Below are 25,483 nucleotides of genomic sequence, written 5' to 3'. Positions count from 1 at the left end.
TTATATCTTTATAAAGTATATAAACAATGATTAATTAAATCAACATATAAGTATTCATTAGCAACACTTAAGCTGGGTACACACTACAGAGTTTTCCACCAACTTTTTATGCCGATCGATTTTACATCCGATCGATGGTCCATGGACTGCATACACACTAGCCTTGTTTAGGACCATAAAGGGAAGAGTGGCCATCCCGTTAGCGACTTTTTACAGCCATGTTGTCGTGAGCAATGATTGTAATTTCGTACACACTGAAGCAACATCGGTCTGAAACGTATACACACTAGACGACAGAAACGAGATTGGAACGAAAATATTTGACGGTACAACCAACCAAATGAGGCGACAATCGTCCATTTGGGCAGACTTTCGACCATCGTGTCACTACACACACTGACCCGACTTTTGAACGAGCGGTCGTATGTCGGCTGGTTGAGCCGATTATTGGACAAAAACCCTGTAGTGTGTACTTAGCTTTACACATTTCAAAAGGGATAACTTACCCACTATTGTGTCATATAAGGATAAAGTCAGGTCAGTGTTGCTTTGACCTATGTAAAAAAAACTTATCCTACAATCTGAGTAATCTTATGTCTTCTATTATCCTTATGTTAGATGGTGTTCCTAAGCCTAAGTCCCTGCAAGTATAACACTTAAAATTTAGCAATGTATAGGATATGATGTATTGCCCTCCAAATTGCATTTCTGGTATTTAATGAACTGACCTGATCCTGGTCTACATGGTTGGATGCCTATATCATCAACATGGTGTTCCTTATGGTATGCATTTGTCAAATCAGTTATGCAATTGAAGTTCTTTAGTGGGTATTTCCTTCTTTACTCCAAGCCAATGTTTGTTGTCCAGCTCTCTGGTGGCAGTGCTCACAGTCTTTACATGTGTTTGGAAAGTAGACTCTACAGACCCAGGACAAGATCTTGAAGCCATGTCACAACATCCTCCAGTAACTTCATGTAAATGTGGGCTCACTAAAGAATGTTTTATTCAATTTCATGAAAAAGGGATCTCACTATATTTTTATGTTTTTCTTTGCAGTTATAACTCATATCATGATTTCTGTGGTGCCTCCAGTGTGCTCTGTATTGACCTGGTAATGGGGTTTTTTCTATACGTTTTCAGGAAAAGAGCATATGCTAACGCAGAAAGACTACGAGTGTTCATCTTTGATTGAAGTACGCGCACTACTGAGGAAGCATGAGGCCTTTGAGAGTGAACTGGCCTCCCGCCAGGACCGAGTGGAGCAGATTGCTGCCATCGCCCAGGAACTGAAGTATGTTCCACTCGCAGACACACAGCTGCTGACATTTAGCTGATAAAACTATTTCCGTGGCATTCAATAGTGTCATAGGTACTGTGTAAAAGAATTCCTAGCATAGTTTGGTTAGAATATTATCTTGAGCTTCTTTTCTTTTAGTGGCTAAATTTAGTCATCACTCGTTCTCCATGTTATCTGAATGTTTAAACAATGCTTAGTTTTTATTAGTCTCTTCCACCGCAAACATAGCGGTGGATGATTTTAAACAACTGTTCTAAAAGGATGATCCTTTTGTTTACTTACAATACAGACTGAATGTCTAAAATGAAGAGCTATGATTTATCAAAATGCATTTATAACAGGTCACCTCTCTTCACCTGAGTTTAATATCTTATGGACTCTGTCTTATATGATGCAAATCTGGCACAAGACTACAACAGAATATTCATGTTTAAAATGTGTGCAATGTGCTAATTATTATAGTCACAATTATAATGACCATATTGTTTCTGGTATATATTTCTGGGCGTCATCATTTAAAAATCAATCATAAAATTTGATAACAGAAAATGAGAAGTGATGAGATCACATAGCGTTTCACTCATCATTTTGCAGTTCACAAACTGTTTCTAGGGTAGTGTTTACTGAGAGTTACACCCTGCTCTCTGCAACCGATTACTGTTCCTGTCTAACCTCAAAATATATACATTTCAGTCATCATTTTGAATTTTATAGAGTAGTTCACAGACCAATAATGCAAGCTGTTTCTACATGTAAAATGCGTGTTCATTATGTTTTATTCCGGCCAATCAGAGAATAGCTAACTGCTTCAACTCCACTGGCTAGCGCTTTGTGGAAGCTGCGTCTATGTTAACAGTATGCCAAATATTTTTCCAATAGCGATATTTTAAAGTGAATGAAAATCTAGTGGTCAATGGAATTACAGATGCAAAGCAAGCATTAAGCTAGCATCACATTTTGCAATAAAACTGAATTGGAGAATTGCAGTGTAATCTGTAAATAGGCTGGCCACACACATAGGGCCTGATTCATTAACGAAAGTTAAGCAAAAAATTTAGTACGTTTTCTGGACAAAACCATGTTGCAATGCAAGGGGTGCAAATGAGTTTATTATTTTGCACATAAGGAAAATACTAGCAGCACACAAATACTTGATAGATTATTTGTACACTGAAATTTAAAGCTGATCTAGGACATGCTCTACCCCAACTATAAATCTGCCATCACATTTTAAATACACCTTACCCTCCAATGCAACATGGTTTTGCCTTACTTGTTTACTTTTGCTTAACTTTCCTTAATGAATCAGGCCCATAGAGAGCCATATTTTACTGATTTCATTGCACTACAAAGATGTTATCCAAGTCCAATGGAAAAGGGAAATTTTGTGGCATTTCTTCCTGTTCTTCTTTTCTTTTGTTATCATCATCATCATCATCATTTATTTATATAGCGCCACTAATTCCGCAGCGCTCAACAGAGAACTCATTCACATCAGTCCCTGCCCCATTGGAGCTTACAGTCTAAATTCCCTACTATAGACACACACTCACAAACACAGAGAGACAGAGAGGGAGAGACTAGGGTCAATTTTTTTTTTTTTATTGCAGCCAATTAACCTACCAGTATGTTTTTGGAGTGTGGGAGGAAACCGGAGCACCCGGAGGAAACCCACGCAAACACAGGGAGAACATACAAACTCCACACAGATAAGGCCATGGTCGGGAATCGAACTCATGACCCCAGTGCTTTGAGGCACTTTTCTATCTTTTCATTCTTTCATCATATACAGTTGTGACCTAATTACAGACAAAAGGCCACTTGGGGTCAATAAATCACAGACATGCAAATGACTGTAACAATAGGAGATTTCAGATACACAACATATCATTATGTCAGGGGGTCTTAACCTATAGAATTTTAGCAAAGAACAGTAACTGAGCCATTTACACTTATTAGTGACTGAGTTGCATTCGTTTTGAGGCATGATAATGAGCTTGTCTTCTTCACCCAGTGAGCTGGACTATCATGATGCCGCCAGAGTTAACGAAAGATGTCAAAAGATATGTGATCAGTGGGACAGACTTGGAACATTAACACAAAAGAGGAGGGAAGCTCTTGAGGTAGATCTTATATAGAACAAAATAAAGACAAATGTTTTGTATGAAGCTAAAGAATAAAATATAATATTTTAATATATACATGTATCTATATTATTTGATTGTGAATATTTATTAGCTATATGTAATATGTGATTCGGTGCTGTATGTAAAATATAGTATACATTTTGTCTGTGCTTTTGGTTTTAAATGTGCAGTAAAGTTAAAGAATATGGGGGGGGTTTACAAAAAAAGAGGAAAAATATTTCTAGCTGAATAAAATAATGGCGGTCCCACCACAGATAACAAGACTATTATTATGAAATGTATGTATCTGGTTTGATTAGTTCTCCTAAGTATAGGAAAAGCTAATTATGTGTTATAGTAGCAGAAACCTAATAGGAGATACAGCGGCGGAGGCTGAGATATTTCTGTCCACTTTTTTCACAATTTTTTCAGACTTGTTTTTTACATAGGAGACAATTAGGAATCACAATACACTCAAATAGGTCGCAACCATTTTTCATTAATAGATCCAATGCAACCCGGATCTAATAATGAATAAAATTAGAGTTACTATTAGATACATTGTTAGCATTCATCTATTAGCAATTCGTTGTGTGGGATAGCTGATTCAGTCCACAGCAAGAACACAGGCCAGCATACAGGAGAAAATTGCTAGTGATGTCACAGAAACTTTTCCAATGTAAGAACAGTATTTAGCTTTGAACCTTGTATGGATCTTAGGCAGTGGCGGATCCGTGTGGGGAGGGGGGCGATCGGGGCAATTGCCCCCTTCCCCTAGCAGTAGTCTGATTTTTTATTAGATGTCATAGGATTAGAAACATGGTAAACAATTACAACAAAGATACAGATAAACACATGTTTAAGGTAGAGGGAGAGCTGGGAATGTTGGGTATAACAAGTTAGGTGAAGGGAGGGTAAGGTTTGAACAAAATTCCAAAACCAAAATATCAAAACTATGAGACTCAACAGCAGAAACAAAAGCAGTACGGAAAAAAAAAACAAGGACAACTACTAACTTTTTGTAAGCACAGAAGCAGCAATGCTTCGCTCCCATTAAGTAAACACTGTCCTTTCAAATGATTTCTGCCATTCGATTTTTATGTGAGGTTTAGTAAATAATACTTTAACAATGAGGTATGAATTGGCTGAGCCCTATATGTACACTAAGCAGGGCTGTATATACAATGTGTGCTGCCCTAAACCACCATGACAAATATACTTTGCACTCCACAAACCCGAGTCACACTACCTAGACACCCTTCACAGAATATATGAGCAGCTGACATCTATAAACAAGTACAAACAAAAGGAAAAGAATGAAACAGGAGTCATTTTATGCTGCAATGTGGACTGTGCTATCCTGTAGTTTAGCATACGGTCATATTTTTGTTGTTAAGTTTCCAGTTCTAAAATTTAAAGCAGAGAAAGAATGTTTAAGAAATGGTTGCGTAGTTATACTGTACTTTTCTGGACTTTAATAGGGGCATTCTCAACTGCTGCAGGATTTCCCAGAACATAAAATAGTGTTTATTTTCATCAGGGACAGGCTCAGATCTCTTTCTCCCCCGGTTGGTTTTGCTGTACACCGACCTCTCCATTACCACAGTGTTCAATGACCACAACCTCTATCAACTATTTGTGTAAAATACCTAATTACCAATAATTAGCAGTAATCATGCAAATTTTTTTCTGATGACAGGCGTAATTTTCCCAACCCCAGTAAAGTATAAAGATACATGTACATTAGAAAAAGAAAATAAAAAAAAAGTATTAAACTAAAAACGAAGAGAAAGACTAAGGGGTACCCTACTACTCTTGCAATTCAATGTGGCTTCACCAAAAACTGGTAAAATGGTGCAAAATAAAAATCATTATAGCACAAAGAGCACATGGCATAGGTCCGTATATAATATGTCTCTCTATTCCTCTGCACAGCGGACAGAGAAGCTTTTAGAAACTGTTGATCATCTTCATTTGGAGTTCATCAAGAGAGCTGGACCTTTCAACATCTGGATGGAGGGAGCCATGGAGGATCTCCAGGACATGTTTATTGTCCACAGTGTGGAAGAAATTCAGGTGTGCCATATTTGGGGAACAATTTATGCAATGGGATCTATAATGGAGTATAACAAGTACAATATGTTAAGTACAATATGTTAAGTGGAACTAAAAGCAAAAAAATTTGTATATTGTAAAGCAGTGATGAGCAACTTTGAAGGTTAACATGTGCGGTCCACCAACTTTCAAAAGGCCCACACATTACCCTTAATTTCAAGAACGAAAATAAACAGTTGGAAAACTAATTTGGCAAGTAAACATCACTGATCCCAAAATGTTCTCACATGCCCCTTACATGCTCCAAATTTACACCACATGCCATTTAAACCTTTCACTTGCTCCAAGATAGATCCACATGCACTCAGACCCCCATAAGTTCTTAGATCATACATGTACTCCAAAACTCCCTCGCATGCCACTCATACTTCCCAACATGTCTCCAACATGCCACTCAGACCTCTCTGCATGCCTCTCAAATTTCTCCACATGCCCATCATGTGCCCACCTGTCCTCTACACACATCCCCACATACTCCTTAAACCTCGTCACATGTTCCCCAGACCTCGACACATGCCCGTCAGACCTCTTCCATGGGTCCATCAGACCTTCCCCACATGCCCATCACATTCCCACCAGTCCTCTACACATGCCCAACAGACCTCCCCACATACCCCTTAAACCTTATCACATGTTCCCCAGACCTCGTCACATGCCCATTAGACCTCTCCCATGGGTCCATCAGACCTTCCCCACATGCCCATCACACCTCCAACAAATGCTTCTCACACCTCCCCCACTATTACTTACTGTTACAGCTATTTCTCCTAGCTACTGCTCTTTCTCCTGCCCGCAGAAGAATGAGGTAGAGCACACTGCACCCCCCCTTCCTCCTTGTCTGGTATGCTGCATGACCTGCATTGTGCAAAGCAGTCAGCTGCTCCCATTCAGTCTTATTCTCTGCTTTATAATAAAGAAGAAAATAAGTCCAAATGAGAGCAGGCGAGGATGCAGTTTCAGGATGGCTGTATACAGTAGCCTATAGCAAACATTTTAGGGACCACACATGTGATGGTATCAGGCCAATTGTCCGGCATCGCCTGCAGTATTGCAGGAAGTGGGGTCAGCATTAGTTACTGAGCCTGAGTCATTGAGGAGAGCAAAGCTAAAAAGGAGTAAGTTTGCTCCTGGATAAACCATGTTACAATGCAAGTGGAGCAAATTAGTTTATTATTCTGCACATAAGTTAAATACTGGCTGCTTTTTCATGTAGCACACAAATATTTGATAGCTTTATTTTTACACTGAAATTTAAAGTTGATCTAGGACATGCCCTAGCCCAACTATAAATCTGTCCCCACATTTTAAATTTATCTCTCCTTCCAATGGAACATGGTTTTGCCCAGATGCAAAGTTACTTCTTTTTTTATGCTTTGCTCTCCTTGATGACTCAGGCTCAATGACTTTAATCAGCAGCAGATCCAGAGAGGGGCGATCGCTCCCCCTAGATGGCAATCAAAGTGGGAGAGGGATTGGGGCCAATCACAGGCGGGGCCAGCCAATCAGAATAAAGGAGGGCATGATTATGCTAAATCGACCGCCCTCTAAAAATAAAGTCTAGGTCCGCCCCTGACTTTAATCAATGAACAAATAATCTTGATTGTAACAATATTTGCTGCAACATACATTTTTGTATTTGTTCTACCTATTTACATATCACACTTACAAAACAGATAATAGTGTTCATTTACTAATACTGCGCTTAGGTACAACATTTTCCGCTAAACCAGAGCAGCCATAGCAATCAATACTTGCTTCTATTGTCTAATTTGTAGTACAGGGATAAAAGCTAATTGCTGATTGGTTGCTGTGGTTCACTGGAAATGTTGCACCTAAATGTAATGTTAGAAAATGAGCCCTATTAGAGTAAATCTTTACAATTTAGTTTTCTCTCTATATATGAGGCGTAATATTAGTAATATTAGTTTCCACATTACAGCTCTCAGTTTCATGACACTTAGATTTCAAATTTACTGATTCAGCCAGTTAAAAATACATATTTATCATTTGCATATGTGTGAATAGATCAGGAATCTTGTCAGGATTGTTTCAGTAAGTGATAAAATTCTAATATAGGAAACTTATGAGAGACATGAGAACAATATAACAAAAATAAGTACAAAATTATGACATTCAGGCTATGCTAGAACCCTTAAAACCAACAAGTTGTCCATGGCAGCCCTCCATACCATGGCAACTTCTTTGTCAAGGTATAGGTTCTGCCATGGATAACCCCTTGTCAGCTTTCAAGGGTTCAAACATGACCTGAATGTCATAATTTATGTTTATTTATTTTTGAAGGGACAGCAAGAGAAATGTCAAATCAGACTGCCAAAGTGCCACTGATAACTTTAGCATAATAAGATCATGGATTTACATTTTCTAATTAAATTGTATATCACAAAGTACCTAAAGTTGGCACTTAATAAATACCATTATTATTAAAAAGCTACTGTGTTACCTTTGTGTGGAGGTACTCAATAATTAGGTTGTTCAGAATCATTAATGTGGTTAAAGGTATGAAAAAAATCACATGCTTCATGAAAAATGTAAAATGCATGCTATTCTGTAGAAATAATATATCTACAATTGATATGTATTTTAGTATTATTGTACTTCTGTAAATACTTGCTACAGCTGCTTTAATAGCCCACAAAACTGCTTCTGAGATCTTAAAAGCAGCATCTGTTTTTCTGTGAACAGCTGTAGTACATAATTTACATAACCTCTGGTTGAGCTACTACTCTGCATAATAAGCTATTATTAATAAAATAATAAATGTTTACTCACTTTTTCTTAGAAATTAATTACTGCCCATGAACAATTTAAAGCCACGCTACCAGAGGCAGACAGCGAAAGACAAGCAATTGTGGGTATCCAAAGCGAGGTGGAAAAAGTGATTCAGAGCTACAACATTAAAGTATCTTCAGTCAATCCATATAGCACAATTACATTGGACGAACTGCGCACCAAATGGGAAAAGGTAAATAAAATAGAGAGACATTTCCAGTAGCCAATATACCTATCCTGGTTTTTAAAAGTTCACAAACTACAACATTATGAAAATAATCTTATACATTATTATAAAGCCTCTGACTAATATAAAAAATAATTGAAAAAATTAATTTATGTCTTATATGCAAATGTACAATAACCCTGTCACAACAAAATGCAAATGTGCAATAACTCTGTCACAGCCTGTGGAGATGTTGCAACTCACTGAGCCCCTAGCAAATGTCACTTCAGAGCTACAATCGGCGACTTTGCAGGTAAAATTTAAAGGGGCAATGGCTTGTAAAGGCAAACTTGCCTTTACAAGAAATCGCCGCTTTAAATTTTACCTGCAAAGTCCCCGATTTCCGGCGACTTGCAGAAATCGGACTTTCATACATTTACCCCCTGGTATCTTGACGCCTGCACATTTTTTAAACCTTTTTTTTATAATAATGAACAATAAATGCAAACTTGTTAAAACATCATACATATTATATTAATTGTGATATAATAAAGCATAATCCTTTGATAGGTGAAAAGACTTGTGCCTGCTAGAGATCAGTCCTTACAAGAAGAGCTGGCCCGGCAGCAAGCTAATGAACGCTTGCGCCGTCAATTCGCTGCCCAAGCAAATGTCATAGGACCATGGATCCAGAGCAAAATGGAGGTAACAAAATAACCATTGACTTTACTATATGCGACAGGAATTGAACTCACATGTGTCTTATTATTTCCAACTTGAAATCTATTGAAGTCATACTCCTTGATTAACAAATGTAGCAAGATACTATTAATGTTGATCTGAAATATAAGATAAATTGTCAATTTGTACCAAAATGTTACATGTCTTTTAAAACTGCACAAGGGTGTCAGCTGATTAAATAACATTGATCCATTTGGAGTAATTCTTATGACAATATGTATGTTGTACAGGAAATCGCTCGCAGCTCTATTGACCTCACTACAACTTTAGAAGATCAGATGAACAATCTCAAGCAGCACGAACACAACATTGTCAACTACAAGCATAACATAGACAAGCTAGAAGGTGATCATCAAGTTATTCAAGAGTCCCTCGTCTTCGATAACAAGCACACTAATTACACTATGGAGGTAGGAGCATGCATTACCTCTCCTGTCAAATTATGTCAACAAAAGTGTTTATTTGGTTATTAATATATAATACATGCATATATTGTGTGACTACTACCTAAATATAAATAAAGATGATTATGTATTACGTTTTTATTTCATGCTTACTGATGTCATCATTTTCTATGTGATGTCAGAGCATGACAAAAATAATATTTGCAACAATTGTTCATATGCGGTGTACCCTACACTCAGTCTGGTCCTGACTGTAGCTTCCATGACTGAGCTGTCATAGAGAATTACAAACCTGTCACACAGTGCAGCTATTTCCTTTCTTTACAATGGGAAGAAATATGCTAAAATGTTTATTGTATTTAAGTTCTACTCATGTATTATTAAAAATGTTGCACCCCTAATGTGAACTATAAGGCTATTACAAGTCATCTTGGGTTCTGTCTACTTTCAGCCTTGTGGTTTTATATGGTTCCAGAACCCCTCAGTAACTTCTGATATCCTTTATCCTATATTTTACAGTATATTGTACTAGGATGTTGTTTAGACAATTAACGATTATTCTAATCATGTGTAGTCATTTGCATATGCATTGAGTCTGTTACATTATGCATTTTTTAGGAAAATACAGTTCTTTTAGCTTCACTACCTGTAACTTTAAGAGTATTCTCTGCTCATTCTATATATATGTATATGCAATGGATAAAGGTGTATGTAAGTACGACAGTCTTATGTAGTGATGAGACATTATTGTGAGGTTACTTCCTATTTTTTATAAAATCCGCAGATTGTAGACCAGTTTGATTTTGTTGCAGGACCTATTTTCATACAGATTGCCTTATTTTTCCCCTTTTAAGTCATATTTGCTAAGCTGAACAATCTCTATTAAATAGGATCATGCCAAGAGAGTATAAGGTTCAACATTCTCAAATATACCATCCCATAGTATATATAAATATGAATATTTTAACTGACCCGATTGTTTTGCTTCCACATAGCACATCCGTGTCGGCTGGGAGGTCCTGTTAACTACAGTTGCCCGAACTATCAACGAGGTTGAAACTCAAATGCTCACACGGGATGCCAAAGGCATTACACAGGAGCAAATTAATGAATTTCGCTCTTCATTCAATCATTTTGACAAGGTAATCTGCTTATTTGCTTGGAGTTAAAGGAAAAGTAAAGTGATTGTAAAGTAATTTGACCTCACTGACAGTCAAACTTAGATTGACTATCAAGATTCAATATTACTATTTTATTCTGGTATTCTACAATAAGGGCCTGATGCTGAGTTAGGAGCAAAGCAAAAACAAGGAGCAAATTTGCACCTGGACAAACCATGATACAATGCAAAGGGTACAAATTGATTTCTTTTTTTGCATGCAGGGAAAATACTGGCTGATTTTTCATGTAGTACACAAATACTTGATAGCTTTATTGTTACACGGATATTAAAGTTTATCTATGACATGCCATATCCCAACTATAAATTATTATTATTATTATTATTATTTATTTATAAGGCGCCACAGATTCCATAGCGCCGGATACAGAAGCAAGTAACAAATAGATGAGGTAATATATGTCAGTAGCTCAGATGAGTGTGAGTAGTGCTATGGGGACTCATGCAGGGTTCAGCAAAAGCCATGACAGGACGTACAAGGGACAGGAGACAGACATGGGACAATAGGTAGAGAGGACACTGCCCTCAAGGGCTTAAGGGGTGGTGAGAGACAGCAGGACCAACTGGGGGAATTTTTTTAGATGGCAGACGAGGAAGAAGAGGTGATGGATAGAGTGGTTAAGAGGTGGTAGGATAGGCGAGCTTGAAAAGGTGAGTTATGAGTGAACGTTTGAAGGAATGGAGGTTGGGGGAGAGTCGAGTGAGACGGGGTAGGGAGTTCCAAAGATTAAAGGCAGCACGGCAGAAGTCTTGGAGATGAGCATGGGAGGAGGTATTGAGAGGTGAATTGAGGCGGAGGTCAGAGGCAGAGCGGAGTGGCCGGGTAGGTATGTACCTCAAGATAAGGTCAGAGATGTGAGGAGGGGAAGTGTTGGTAAGGGCTTTGTAAGTGAGGGTAAGGAGCATAATCTGAATTATGAAACTGACAGGGAGTCAATGAAGGGATTTAGGCAGAGGAGAAGTGGAAGAGGGAGAGGAAGATGAGCCTAGCCGCAGAATTCTGTGTGGATCGAAGGTCAGAAGTGCGAGAGCGAGGGAGACCAGTGAGAGGGAGGTTGTAATAGTCGAGACGAGAAATGATGAGTGGATGGACCAGGATTTTGGTTGCTTCCCGTGAGAGGTAGGACAGATTTTACGGAAGCAGAAGTGGCAGGAGTTGATGAGGGACTGGATGTGAGGGGTAAAGCTGAGGGCTGAGTCAAGGGTGACTCCAAGGCAGCGAGCTTGGGTGACAGGAGAAAGAGTGATGTTGTCAACCAAGAGGGAGATTATGGGAGAGATGGCAACATTGGCTGGAGGAAAGATGATGAGCTTGGATTTGGAGATGTTGAATTTCAGGAAGCGATGGGTTACGACAGCGGGAGAGAGGTCAGGGGAAGAATGATAGATTTGCGTGTCATCAGCATAGAGGTGGTATTGGAGGCCAAATGATTGAATGAGTTCACTAATAGAGGGGGTGTAGAGAGAAAAGAGCAGAGGATCAAGGACAGAGCCTTGTGGGAATCCAATAGAAAGAGGAAGGGGGGAGGAAGAGCCAGAAGCAGACACAATAAAAGAGCGGCAGAGAGGTAGGAAGACGAAGACCTAGGGAGTGAAGAGTGATGAGAAGAAGAGAATGATCAATGGTGTCAAAAGCAGCAGAGAGGTTGAGGAGTACGAGAAGGGAGAAGTGACCATTGGACTTAGCTGAGTGTAAGTCATTTGTTACTTTAGTGAGGGCAGTTTCAGTTGAGTGACGGGAATGGAAGCCAGACTGGAGAGGGTCAAGAAGAAAGTGGGAAGAGAGAAAGTGGGTCAGATGATTGAAGACAAGTCATTCGAGAATTTTAGAAACAAAGGGAAGCAGAGTTATGGGGCTATATTTGGAGAGAGAAGATGGGTCAAGGGAAGGTTTCTTGAGAATAGTAGAGGTGAGAGCATGCTTGAAGGCAGAGGGGAAGATACCAGTAGAGAGAGAGAGAGAGAGAGGATAAAGAGGTGAGCAAGGTGACAACAGGCATTGGAAAAGAAGGAGCAGAGGACTTTGGAAGGGATAGGATCGAGAGCACAGGTTGTAGAAGAAGAGGAGGAGAGAAGAGAGAGGATCTCAGGCACACTAACAGGTGGGTAGGAGCCAAGGGTGGCAGAGTAAGTGATAGAGAGAAGAGGTGGGGGGAGGCAAGTCTGACAAGAACAGATATCATTGTGTATAGTGTCAATTTTGTCTTTGAAGTAGGTGGCAAAATCCTGAGTGGTGATGGATGAGGGGGGAGGTGGTTGGGGAGGATACAGTAGAGAATTAATGGTAGCAAAGAGGCGTTGGGGTTTTTTGGACAGGGAGGAGATGAGGGATGTGAAATAGGTTTGTTTGGCAAGAGAGAGGGTGGCATAGTAGGAGGAAAGGATGGATTTATAGTTGGTGAAGTCAGCAATAGAGCAGGATTTTCTCCATTGGTATTTAGAGGAGCGGGAGCACATTTGGAGGAGACGAGTAAGAGGGGAGTGCCAGGGTTGGGGTTTAGATTGGCGGGGAAGAAGGGGGTGGCAGGGACTGCAGTATCAAGGGCAACAGAGACTGTGGTGTTGTAAAGAGAGACAGCAGTGTTGGGACATGATAGGGAAGAAATGGGAGCAAATAAGGGTTCGAGAGAGGACACAAAGATGATGGGGTCAGTGCTGTCCCTATATTTCAAATTTACTTACCCCTAGAATGCAACAAGGTTTTACCAAGGTGCAAAGTTACTCCTTTTCTTTGCTTTGCTCCTAATTCAGCATCAGGCCCTAAATTGGCAAATAAGAGCTTGTCCATACAAAAAGTAAGGCTTCATAAAGAGTCTGTGACATCTCCATCTCAATCCTTGTATTATGTAATATGCTGCTAGGTGAATATTGCCAATGGAGCATCAATAATTTCTAAATACATGGAGAGTATAACAATTCAGAAATACCACTACACATGTTCAGTAACTTCCCATCCAGAACTCATGTGAGTTTACTGCTCATTGTCAATCTTTCCAGAAAGACAGAGCAGGATTACTTCCATCTACTGAAATGCATCGGACACAGTGTTATTAGGAATAATCTGTTCATGGACTGCTATTTATACTCTGTGTACATTGTGTTTAGTCCTATTTTTAAACCTGCAATCCTCATGGTGATACTGTTATGTCATGGCTATTTTTATCTAACTGCCAAAGCAAGATTACAGACTCCTGCATTATGAACATTACCATATAGTGGAGATGACACTCCCGCAAAGATTAACTGTATAGAATATAACATTTTAGAACATAACCATTTCTGAAGTGCATGGATTGTTAACCAGTGGGTCAAGACTCAAAAAAAGAGACCCACACACGACTTATGGTGACTCCATATATTTCATTATTGCTTACTAGTACCTAATATTTTGGGAATTTATCAATTTAATTAAGCATTTATGTTTAGCTCAGTGAAAAGCAATTAAAACAAACAACATTCTTAATTCAAAACTTAGCCACAGATCCCATATGACTTCCAGAGATAATATGGGTCCTAGGCTGAAAACTATTTAAGATCCCATGCTGTAGGTGGTGTGATATGTCAGTTAGAAAGGAGTAACTCCACATTTTTAACAGAACAATGACTCATGTTTCTTTGTATTCTACATGCTATATTTGGATCTGCTTCTTTAAAAATTGGAAACTCCATTGTGGAATAATGGATGACATAAATCTCCTACTGATCCTACATGGAACTACTGACCTTGAACCTGTGCCTACATGACCTTCATTGGTGATACAAGAGAAAGAAAGGGCGGATGGAACATGATGACTTCAGGGCTTGCCTTATTTCAATGGGTTATGACCTGGTATGTAATGGTCATTTAAATTTTGGAAAATATATAAAAACTAAAAATTGTAGCAAATGGCTTTGTGTTTTTTAGCAAACACAGTAACAGATACATTTCACTCAGATAACCAGAATGCTCATGTGAACTGAATGATAGTTAACTTAAACTCTGATCTGGACAATCACACAAGGTTTGCACCTTGTGTGATTGTCCAGATCAGAGTTTAAGTTAACTCTTTTTTTTCTTTGGCTTGAACCAAAAAACAGCATTTTAACATCACTGTAAACACCATTAAGTTAGGAAAATAAGGAGTTTGCTACATCATTATAAAGTATGTATTATATGTATTTCCTTTCATAACTAAGTGCCTGATTCAACAAGGGACACATACTGAGTGCTATGTGCGTTTGTTTTAAAATGCACGTATTTCGGGTATATGTACACCGAAATTCAATAAGGTGCATATCTGAAGATACGAGCGCTGATGAATACGAGTGTAGGTCTGCTCAGCTCTACTACATAAGACACTGCAGGATACAATTATTTATGCACAGAAATATCCAATTAATGTCACCTGTTATTAATATAGACATTGATGACAAAACAATGAAAATAGTTAATAAAATGTTTTTGTTTAATCTTCTTTTCCTATAAAATACATTTATTAGGATGTAATGAATGTCTACTGTATAGTTTTAAAGTTGCTACTGGTGGCAGACACCTGTTATAGGCTGCATACACAGCCATCATCATTAGTAAGCGGCACTTAGACTAGCCCTGTAGCTGGAGCAAGGGATATGGCTGAAAAACTAGCAGCTGAGAGATGCCGATAGCTTAAATCGGATGCTGCTGTGTGCACTTGCAATTGGCACACCCTCACTGTATATTGACTATGTGCAAACGCACCTTCCACTCCCCCTCCCTTTCCGGAAATCGTAGGCTGTGTCCTTTGCACTCGAAAATGAAGTGAACGTTGCTGCGTTCTATGGCGTATGAGCTGGTTTGGGGCACGTGCAGAATAATTTTACAGATTATATGCACACAATCGCTGTTTACATACCTTGATGAATCAGTATGTGTTATTCTATGTATTTTTTGCAGTCTGCATTGTAATTATTTAAGATAAAACAAGGATACAAATTATGAATTCTTAACCCCATATGCCTTTTATGATATTTTCACTTTAGTTACTTTCAAATTGGCAGCTTGTTTAACTTTATATCACCACTTTTCTGTATTTACTATTTAGGGATGTATTTACATTACATACTAAAACATTAAATACATTTCTTTCAGGATTAGAATTGCTTTATTATTTTAGGCAGAATTTAAATTTATATAGAAATTGATATGGATATTTACATAAGTTTAAATTTATAAATTTACATGGAAACTCTACACTACTTTTACATATGGCTATATCTCAACATGGATAGAATTATATATAATTCTGTTGTTCATATTCTATACATTTAGCTATAGAAAGTAATATTTTCCCATATGTGATTGTTTAAAAGGGGGAGGCAGAGTTTGCTCGGATTATGGTCCTAGTTGATCCCAATGCTACAGGATCAGTGTCTTTCCAATCCTTTATTGACTTCATGACAAGAGAGACCGCTGAAACTGACTCGACAGAACAAGTGATTGCTGCCTTCAGAATTTTGGCCGCTGATAAGGTTAGTAAAATATCAGCATTTTTCTCAGGAATAGGTTTTATTTATTTGTGATGGATGATTCTGTATGTGCATAATGTTTGGCACACTATACCCTACACAGTCTAATAACCACACAGAAAATGATGTAGCCTGTCAGTCCTGACAAAGAGAAAGGTAACGCACAATGCATTCCCTCCTCAGTTAATCGATGTTCTTCACCTTCACCTACCTCAGTTATTTTAACTTTCCCCACTTCTGTTAAACTCACCTTTGTTCAATTCACTCTACTTAGTGCAAAATCCATTTCTGTAGGTGGTAAAATAAACGGGCTGTAATTCCAAACACCTGGGAACATATGTCCCAAGCCATCTAGATCACTTTTCTCACAGGGGTGAATTGAATTCGTAAAGACACTACGCTGCTATGTATCTTTAACGAGTTTTCCTTGCACCCCATAGAGCTGAACGGGAAAATGAACGGGTGTGGTAGGATTTAACGAAGGTGGTAATGTCGACAGCAGTTACAGCGACTGTCAAATTCCGATTGCTGTAATTCCGAGAAGCTGTCAATTGCAAATGCATGAAAAACTGACTGTGAACATTTCCGCCATTACAACTTCCCGACAATGACATTCACATTACTTTAAATCGCAACTCTTACATTTATGTTATTAAGGGGGCAATGCGAGGAGCCGTCAGGTGTGTAATGTATTTTAGGAAGGGCTGGACAGTAGACACCCCGCGGGCCTTCGCATTGCCCCTTTAATGGCATAAATGTAAGAGTCACGATTTACAGTGACATGAATCTCACTGTTGGGAAGTTATAATGGTGAAAATGTCTGTTTTTCATGCATTTGCAATTGACAGCTTATCGGAATTACAGCAATTGGAATTTGACAGTCGCTGTAACTGCTCTCGGTGTTAACACCTTTGCAAATGTGACTACCACCGAAATGAACGATGCTCGGGTAGCATAGTACTCAGAAATGGGCACAGCCAGACTCTGCCGGGAAGTTGATCGTGTGGAGTTGAATTTAACCCACTAAATTTAATGCTTACAAAACATTTTTCTGTGTCATAATAGAAGGTGACTAACCATGAGATTTGTATAACCTATGAAAAACATATAATTTGTGAAAAACAATTTAATGTTAATACGGTCCCAGTTGGTTTATCCCCTATATATGTTTGTTTATTCAGTGGGACAAGACTTATTGCAAGGCCACAAATCTAATATGTTTGGCTTCACTGAGCCCAATCAATCCAAATACAGCAGAAGTCCAGTCCAACCACAATCAGCAGCGAGGCATAGAGCCCGGGTTAGACTGGACTTCTGCTGGTCAGCCACGACGAACTGTAAGCCCACATTGTCTAATCAGATACTGGACATCTCATATCTGTGTGAAAAAGATCTTGGATCTGTTCTAAAGAACAGCTCACTTTCTAGTAACGATCAAGTATCTCACAGCACTTCTGAATGCAAACAGACTGATCAAGAGATTTACTGCTTATTTGATATAGTATTGATACCCGAGATTCAACATCCATGCACAATCTATGGAGTTTTTAATAAGTACAATATCTATTATCTCTTGATTACCATTGGTTGGTGCTCATTGAACGTATTTTCCAACAGTTCAAGTAATTTTTAAAGGGTCTATACCTTATTCAGAACATTTCTTAAGATATTATAACAATCGTTTTTTATTTGTGTTACTTGCAGCTAGGGATGTGCACCGGCCACTTTTCGCGTTTTGTGTTTTGGGTTCTGGGTTCTGATTACCTTCAGGTTTTGGGTTCTAATGGGTTTTGCCAAAACACCCCCTCAAGGTTTTGGGTTTTGGGTTCTGATTTTTTGTTTCAAAAGCATAAAAACTGCTAAAATCCAGCTTTTTGTTTTTTTTTCACTCCTACACTATTATTAACCTCAATAACATTAATTTCCACTTATTTCCAGTCTATTCTGAACACCTCACACCTCACAATATTGTTTTTAGACCAAAAGGTTGCACTGAGGTAGCTGGATGACTAAGCTAAGCGACACAAGTGGGCGGCACAAACGCGTGGCCCATCTAGGAGTGGCACTGCAGTGGCAGACAGGATGGCAGTTTAAAAAACTAGGCCCCAAAGAGCACATAATGCCAAAAAAAGAGGTGCAAGATGGAATTGTCCTTGGGCCCTCCCATCCACACTTATGTTGGGGAAATAGGACATGCGCACTTTAACAAACCAATCATTTCAGCGACAGGGCCTACAAAACTGTGGCTGAAATGATTGGTTCATTTGGACCCCCACAAAACGAGCTGGCAAAGAAAAAAAAGAGGTGCAAGATGGAATTGTCCTTGGGCCCTCCCACCCACCCTTATGTTGTGGAAAAAGGACATGCACACTTTAACAAACCAATCATTTCAGCAACAGGGCCTACCAAACTACTGTGGCTGAAATGATTGGTTTGTTTGGGCCCCCACACAAAAAAAGCAATTCATCTCTCCCTGTACAAAGTAAACTGGCTCTACTGAGGCAAGATGTCGTCCTCATCCTCATCCTCTGATTCCTCGCCCCCTTCAGTGTGTACTTCCTCATCCTCACACATTATCAATTCGTCCCCGCTGGACTCCACAATCACAGGTCCCTCTGTAGTCTTGGAGGCCATTGCTGGTCTTCATTGAAGAATTGATAATTCATTTTGATGAACATCATCTTCTCCACATTTTGCGGAAGCAACCTCCATCGCCACTCACTGACCAGGTTCCCCGCTGCACTAAAAACTCTTTCTGAGTACACACTGGAGGGGGGACAACTCAGGTAAAATAGAGCCAGTTTGTACAAGGGCTTCCAAACTGTCTTTTTTTCCTGCCAGTACAAGTAAGGACTGTCTGACATATCTACTTGGATGCTGTCACCAAAGTTATCCTCCACCATTTTTTCAATGGTGACAGCATCCAATGCAGCGACAGTAGACATGTCAGCAATCGTTGGCAGGTCCTTCAGTCCGGACCAGATGTTCAAATTCGCTCCTGCCTGCTCTGCATCCCTGCCAGCGGGTCGTTTAGGAAATCTCATCTGTTTCCTCGCAGCCACAGGTGTGGAAGAAAATGAAGGAGGAGCTGTTGCCATGTCACGGTCCTCTTCAGATGACAATCTCCTGATCAGCAGGTCTTTGCACCGCTGTAGACTTGTGTCCGCCGGAAACAGAGACACAACATACGCTTTAAAACGAGGATCAAGCACGGTGGCCAGAATGTATTACTCTGACTTTAAAAGACTGACCACCCTCGGATCCTGGCAAAGCGTATGAAGGGCTTCATCCACAAGAGCTACATGCTTTGTGGAATCGCAATGCTTTACCAGCTCCTCCCTCACTTTCTCCAGCTGCTTCTGCAACAGCCTGATCAGGGGAAACACCTGACTCAAGCTGGCAGTGTCGGAACTGACTTCTCGTGTGGCAAGTTCAAACAGCTGGAGAACCTTGCACAACACGGAAATCAGTCTCCACTGCGCTTGACTCAGGCGCATCCCCACTCCTTTGCCTATGTCGTAGGTGGCTGTGTAGGCTTGAATGGCCTTTTGCTGCTCCTCCATCCTCTGCAGCATATAGAGGGTGGAGTTCCAGCGCGTCACAACCTCTTGTTTGAGGTGATGGCAGGGCAGGTTCATGCATTTTTGATGGTGCTCCAGTCTTCGGTAGGCAGTGGCAGAATGGCGAAAGTGTCCCGCAATTTCGCGGGCCACCGCAAGCATATCCTGCATACCCCTGTCACTTTTAAGATAATGCTGCACCACCAAATTTATTGTGTGGGCAAAACATGGCACATGCTGGAAATTGCCCATATGTAATGCCCGCACAATGTTACTGGCGTTGTCCGACACCACAAATCCCCAGGAGAGTCTAAGTGGGGTAAGCCACTGCGAGATGATTTCCCTCAGTTTCTCTAAGAGGTTGTCAGCATTGTGCCTCTTACTGAAAACGGTGATAGACAACGTTGCCTGCCTTGGAACGAGCAGGCGATGCATCTACCCAGTGGGCTGTCACAGTCATATAGTCCTTAGTTTGCCCTGAACCACTTGTCCACATGTCCGTGGTTAAGTGGACAGTTGGTACAACCGCATTTTTCAGAGCACTTAGGACACTTTTTCGTACTTCTCTGTACATCCCGGGTATCGCCTGCCTAGTGAAGTGGAATCTAGACGGGATTTGGTACCGGGGACACAATACCTCCATCAACCATCTAAATCCCACTCCACTGGTGGCGGACACCGGACGCACGTCTAACACCAACATAGCTGTCAAGGCCGTAGTTATCCGCTTTGCCATAGGATGACTGCTGTCATACTTCGTCCTCATGGCAAACGACTGTTGTACGGTCAATTGCTTAGTGAAAGATGAAGCGGTCTTACGACTTCTCCTCTGGGAAGATGACCAACTCCCAGCAGCAACAGCAGCAGCGGCAGTAGTAGGCGTAGCGCTGCAGGATCCTCCGGAAGAATCCTGGATTGAAGAGGACTCAGTCATGCCGGTGAGATGGCCTGCAGGACTACCTCCGATCCGGATCGAGGAGGAAATTGATGAGGAGGGTGTTGCTGGTGTGGATACAACAGGACCAAGGGATTTAGGTGTCTCTGGACTGCTGACGGTCCTAGCCACAGTTCCTGAACTAAACACAAAATTATGAAGATTCTTCAGGTGACGTATAAGGGAGGATGTCCCTAGGTGGCCAAGATCCTTACCCCTGCTTATTGCAGCTTTACATAAGCTACATATGGCAATGCATTTTTTGTCCGGATTGGGATAGAAATAATTCCAGACCGAAGAGGTGGATTTATTGGTCTTCTCCCCAGGCATGACGATGGGCTTTTTCATCCCATGGACAACAACTGTTTCCCCCCCTGGTGCCTCATTTAAGCAAACCACATCAGCATCCTCCTCATCAACTTCCTCCTCAGCGCCAGCTACATCAATATCCTCCTCCTGGTGTACAACATTGACACCTTCATAATCAAAATATGGAACTGCACTGTGGGTGATCCTTCCAGCATATGCAGAGGGCGTGCTGCAAATGGTGGAAGGAGCCACCTCTTCCCGTACAGTGATGGGAAGGTCAGGCATCGCAACCACCAACACCCTTGGACTCTCCTTGGGGATTTGTGATGCCATGTCTTTAGAAGGCAGAGTTGTTTGCTGTGTTTTTGATGACAGCTTAACTCTCTTAAATTTTCTAGAGGGGGGGGAGGAGGAGGGCTTAGATCGTTGTGTGAAGCTGAACCACTAGTCATGAACACGGGCCAGGACCTAAGTCGTTCCTTGCCACTCCGTGTCGTAAATGGCATATTGGCAAGTTTACGTTTCTCCTCAGATGATTTTAATTTCTTTTTTTGATCATTTTAGTGAACTTTGGCTTTTTGGATTTTACATGCCCTCTACTATGACATTGGGCATTGGCCTTGGCAGACGACGTTGATGGCATTTCATCGTCTATGTCATGACTAGTAGCAGCAGCTTCAGCATTAGGAGGAAGTGGTTCTTGATCTTTCCCTACTTTATCCTCCAAATTTTTGTTCTCCATTATTTGCAGCACAAGAGAGCGTACCCCTAAACCAGACACACTCGGCAAAGCCTTTAAAAATTATATGCGGCACAGGAGAGTACCACTGGACTGGAGTTATACGGCTGTACCACTGGACTTATACGGCAGGATCAGTGGACTAATATGGCAGTACCACTGGACCTATACGGCAGTACCACTGGACTGGACTTAAGCAGCACAGGACAGAACCACTGGACTTATGCAGTACAGGACACCACCACTGGACTTTTGTAGCACAGGACAGCACCATTGGATTTATATGGCTGTACCACTGGACTGGACTTATATGGCAGTACCACTGGACAGGACTTAAGCAGCACAGGACAGCACCACTGGATTTAAATGGCTGTACCACTTGACTGGACACAGGACAGCAACACTGGACTGGACTTATATGGCAGTGCCACTGGACTGGACTTAAGCAGCACAGGACAATACAGGACAGCACCACTGGAATTATACAGGACAGCACCACTGGACAGAGCAGGACAGAGCACAGGACAGCACCACTGGACTGAGCAGGACAGCACCACTGGACTGAGCAGGACAGAGCACAGGACAGCACCACTGGACTGAGCAGGACAGAGCACCGGACAGCACCACTGGACTGAGCAGGACAGAGGACACCACCACACACCCTCCCTCTTCCCTCTCCAATGCCCGAGTGAAGATGGCGATGGGAAGCGGGGAATAATATGAATCGGGATCTCGCGAGATCCAACGGCGGGATGATGATGTTTTGCCTCGTTCTGAGTTTTGCGTCGGGCGAGAATCCCCGAACAGTGCTCGGATCGGCACTGTTCAGGGGTGTTCGGATTTCAAAAATCCGAACCCGCTCACCCCTACTTGCAGCCAGAATGTGTTTATTATACTGATTGTTTGGTTATAGTTATTAATCAAATAAAACGTATTGTAACATGTAATTTGTACTTAGCATCGTGTTGGTTTCTCATTATTTGGGCAATTACAGTGCTGTAACTTGGTGTTTTTTGTACATGTTTGCTGTTTACAAAGTGTGGACACATTCAATCCCCCTGCAGCTGTGTTATTGTTCCAAACTACTATATTAATATTAATATTATTATTAATATGCCACTGTTCTATTATTTTTATAGCTGGTAAATATACTTACAGCCTGAATGTGATTTACTTTTGTAAATAAATATATATAGACATAAACATACGGTGCGCTGCCCAGATTTAGGGGTATATTTACTAAACTGCAGGTTTGAAAACGTGGAGATGTTGCCTATAGCATCTGATCAGATTGCAGTAATCATTTATTTAGTACATTCTACAAAATGACAGCAAAAATCTGATTGGTTGCTATAGGCAACATCTCCCCTTTTTTCAATCCCACAGTTTAGTAAATATACCCCTAGGTGTTTTTCTTACATCATTACATGTTTGTCTTTCTTTTCAGCTCTACATATTAGCAGAGGAGCTTCGCAGAGAACTTCCCCCAGAACAAGCCCAGTACTGTATTTCCAAGATGCCACCATATACTGGCCGTGGTGCTGTTCCTGGTGCCCTGGATTACTCTTGTTTCTCATCTGCTTTGTATGGAGAAAGTGATCTGTAACTTGTTTTCTGTTGGATGTGCACACATAAAACGCAGATGGTTTGCTTGCAGGTTTTGATGAGCTCAGAGTAAAACATGCATTAACTATATATGTGATTAAAATGTTAAATCAAACCTTAGTTTTTGGATTGGACAAGTATGAAAACCTGGGAATATTTTTTTTTCTCTGTCTGCAGTCAATGGCAAAATGTTTTGTAATGTGATGCATACATGATTGCTTTTGTCACTTGTTGAATAAAATTAATGGGATTGCTTGACATTGTTGCAAACAGGCAACACCAATTCAGTCTACAGTTTTCAGGGATGGAAAATGAGTCTATATTGGGTGGAAAAATAACTTTTGGAGGGGGTAGCACGGTGATGCCTGTCTATCCACTACATTAACCCCCCCCCCCCCCCACTGTGGTCTTCTGCACGTGCTAATAAGAGCAGAACAAGGGCCTACGGAGCAGATGGACACGCATCACTGCACCCCCAAAAAATGTTTGCTGTAGAAGTCTGGGATTTCACGCTATGTCCCTATTTCCAGCCCTGGGTAGCATGAAGATATTAGGTATGAGAAAGTAAACAAATAAATATATTACAGTACAAAAAATAAAGTGCACATCAAAGTGAATAATAAAAGTAGTTGCAATGGACATTTCTGCAAAGTCCCATCTTGACTTCTTTCTCTGTTAACATAACAAATTGTGTCTAAATCTGCTACAGAGACACCTGAAAAAACATGTTTTTTTCTTATCTAACAAGATTTTACTCTGGCCCTTTACTTTGTGACCCTTTATTGCCACTTTTATGTGATGTAATTTAAATGGTCTATCTGACTCCTGAATACACCTACAAGTAAACCACACAATGAAAAGTTACTGATATAAGGCATTACCTACAAGTAAACCACACAATGAAAAGTTACTGATATAAGGCATTTATAATAAGTTTTATGAAACTTTCTCTTTAAAGTGACTCTTGGCAAGATTAAAAACATAATAGTGTGTTTAGATTATTATTTAGAGTATTTAGATGTTTATCCTGATATTAAGAGGCACTTAGGGGTATATTTACTAAACTGCGGGTTTGGGAAGATGTTGCCTAAAGCAGCCAATCAGAATCTAGCTGTCATTTTGTAGAATGTACTAAATAAATTTGATTGGTTGCTATTGTCAACATCTCCACTTTTTGCAAACCCGCAGTTTAGCAAATATACCCCTTAGAGTTAGTTACATGGGACTCCATTCACTAGTGTACATAGAACCCCTGTGCTTTCATTCAGAAGCAAAGCGGCACCATATGTACTATTTAATTATTACATATAATGCAGCTCTGATCAATAATGAGGCAAAGCTAACCTACTCACCTCAGAGATGATGGGATTTCAGCACAGTGAGAAGTTAAAAGAGTGGTGTAAACCACAGCATGGTAATGATTAATGTCCACCCCTAAAATGACACAGTCTGGAGGCGAATATGGAGGAAAAAGTGGAAATGCGCCAATCCTTCCCACATGTTTGCCTTAAAGTATAAACCTCATTACTCTTAACTTAGTATCTGATATTCAGATCATTGAAATAAACTTGCAGGTACTAGACTTGCACCAAAGCAAAAGGCAAAGCATGGTGCTGTAGGCACTGTCAGCTGATAAAGGTTGATAATTATAGGGCAAAAATAGAATGTTAATCATGTCAAGTGAAGTAAAATGAATGTATATGTATCATACACTTCTATCAACTACTTTAGGACTAATTAAAGGGAAATTACATCCTATTTACAGACAAAGGTTTTTTTCACTTTATAGGATAACTCCACTTTAAAATCATTTTAAAAAATGATTTTGCCAAATTTAATATATTACGCTTGGTACCTTTACTTGCTTTTCCCTAAGTACGTACCAAGCACATATAAAACTGCTTCTAAAGGGCCCCCAATATAGCAGCAACAAAGAAGTCAGAGGGGGATATTTACTAAACTGCGAATTTGAAAAAGTGGAGATGTTGCCTATAGCAACCAATCAGATTCTAGCAGTCATTTTGTAGAATGC

The 25,483-nt window shown here is 40.2% G+C and overlaps 1 protein-coding gene across 1 annotated transcript in view; it reads left to right on the top strand.

The window, feature by feature from the left end:
• The window catches only part of ACTN2 (actinin alpha 2), a 69,811-nt gene extending 45,721 nt beyond the window's left edge, over positions 1-24,090 (top strand). Inside the window, exons 12-21 of the mRNA XM_075203733.1 lie at positions 1,142-1,292; positions 3,313-3,421; positions 5,360-5,500; positions 8,340-8,522; positions 9,066-9,200; positions 9,467-9,646; positions 10,636-10,782; positions 14,584-14,649; positions 16,149-16,307; positions 23,294-24,090. Of these exons, the coding sequence (XP_075059834.1) occupies positions 1,142-1,292; positions 3,313-3,421; positions 5,360-5,500; positions 8,340-8,522; positions 9,066-9,200; positions 9,467-9,646; positions 10,636-10,782; positions 14,584-14,649; positions 16,149-16,307; positions 23,294-23,452 (1,430 nt within the window). The 3' untranslated portion in view covers positions 23,453-24,090. The remainder of the gene's footprint in view (positions 1-1,141; positions 1,293-3,312; positions 3,422-5,359; positions 5,501-8,339; positions 8,523-9,065; positions 9,201-9,466; positions 9,647-10,635; positions 10,783-14,583; positions 14,650-16,148; positions 16,308-23,293) is intronic.
• Positions 24,091-25,483: the final 1,393 nt, after the last annotated feature.

The sequence above is a fragment of the Mixophyes fleayi genome, chromosome 3 (assembly GCF_038048845.1).
Source record: "Mixophyes fleayi isolate aMixFle1 chromosome 3, aMixFle1.hap1, whole genome shotgun sequence".
Lineage (NCBI taxonomy): Eukaryota > Metazoa > Chordata > Amphibia > Anura > Limnodynastidae > Mixophyes > Mixophyes fleayi.
Note: the sequence above shows the minus strand (reverse complement) of the source record. Positions and strands in the feature narration are given on the sequence as shown.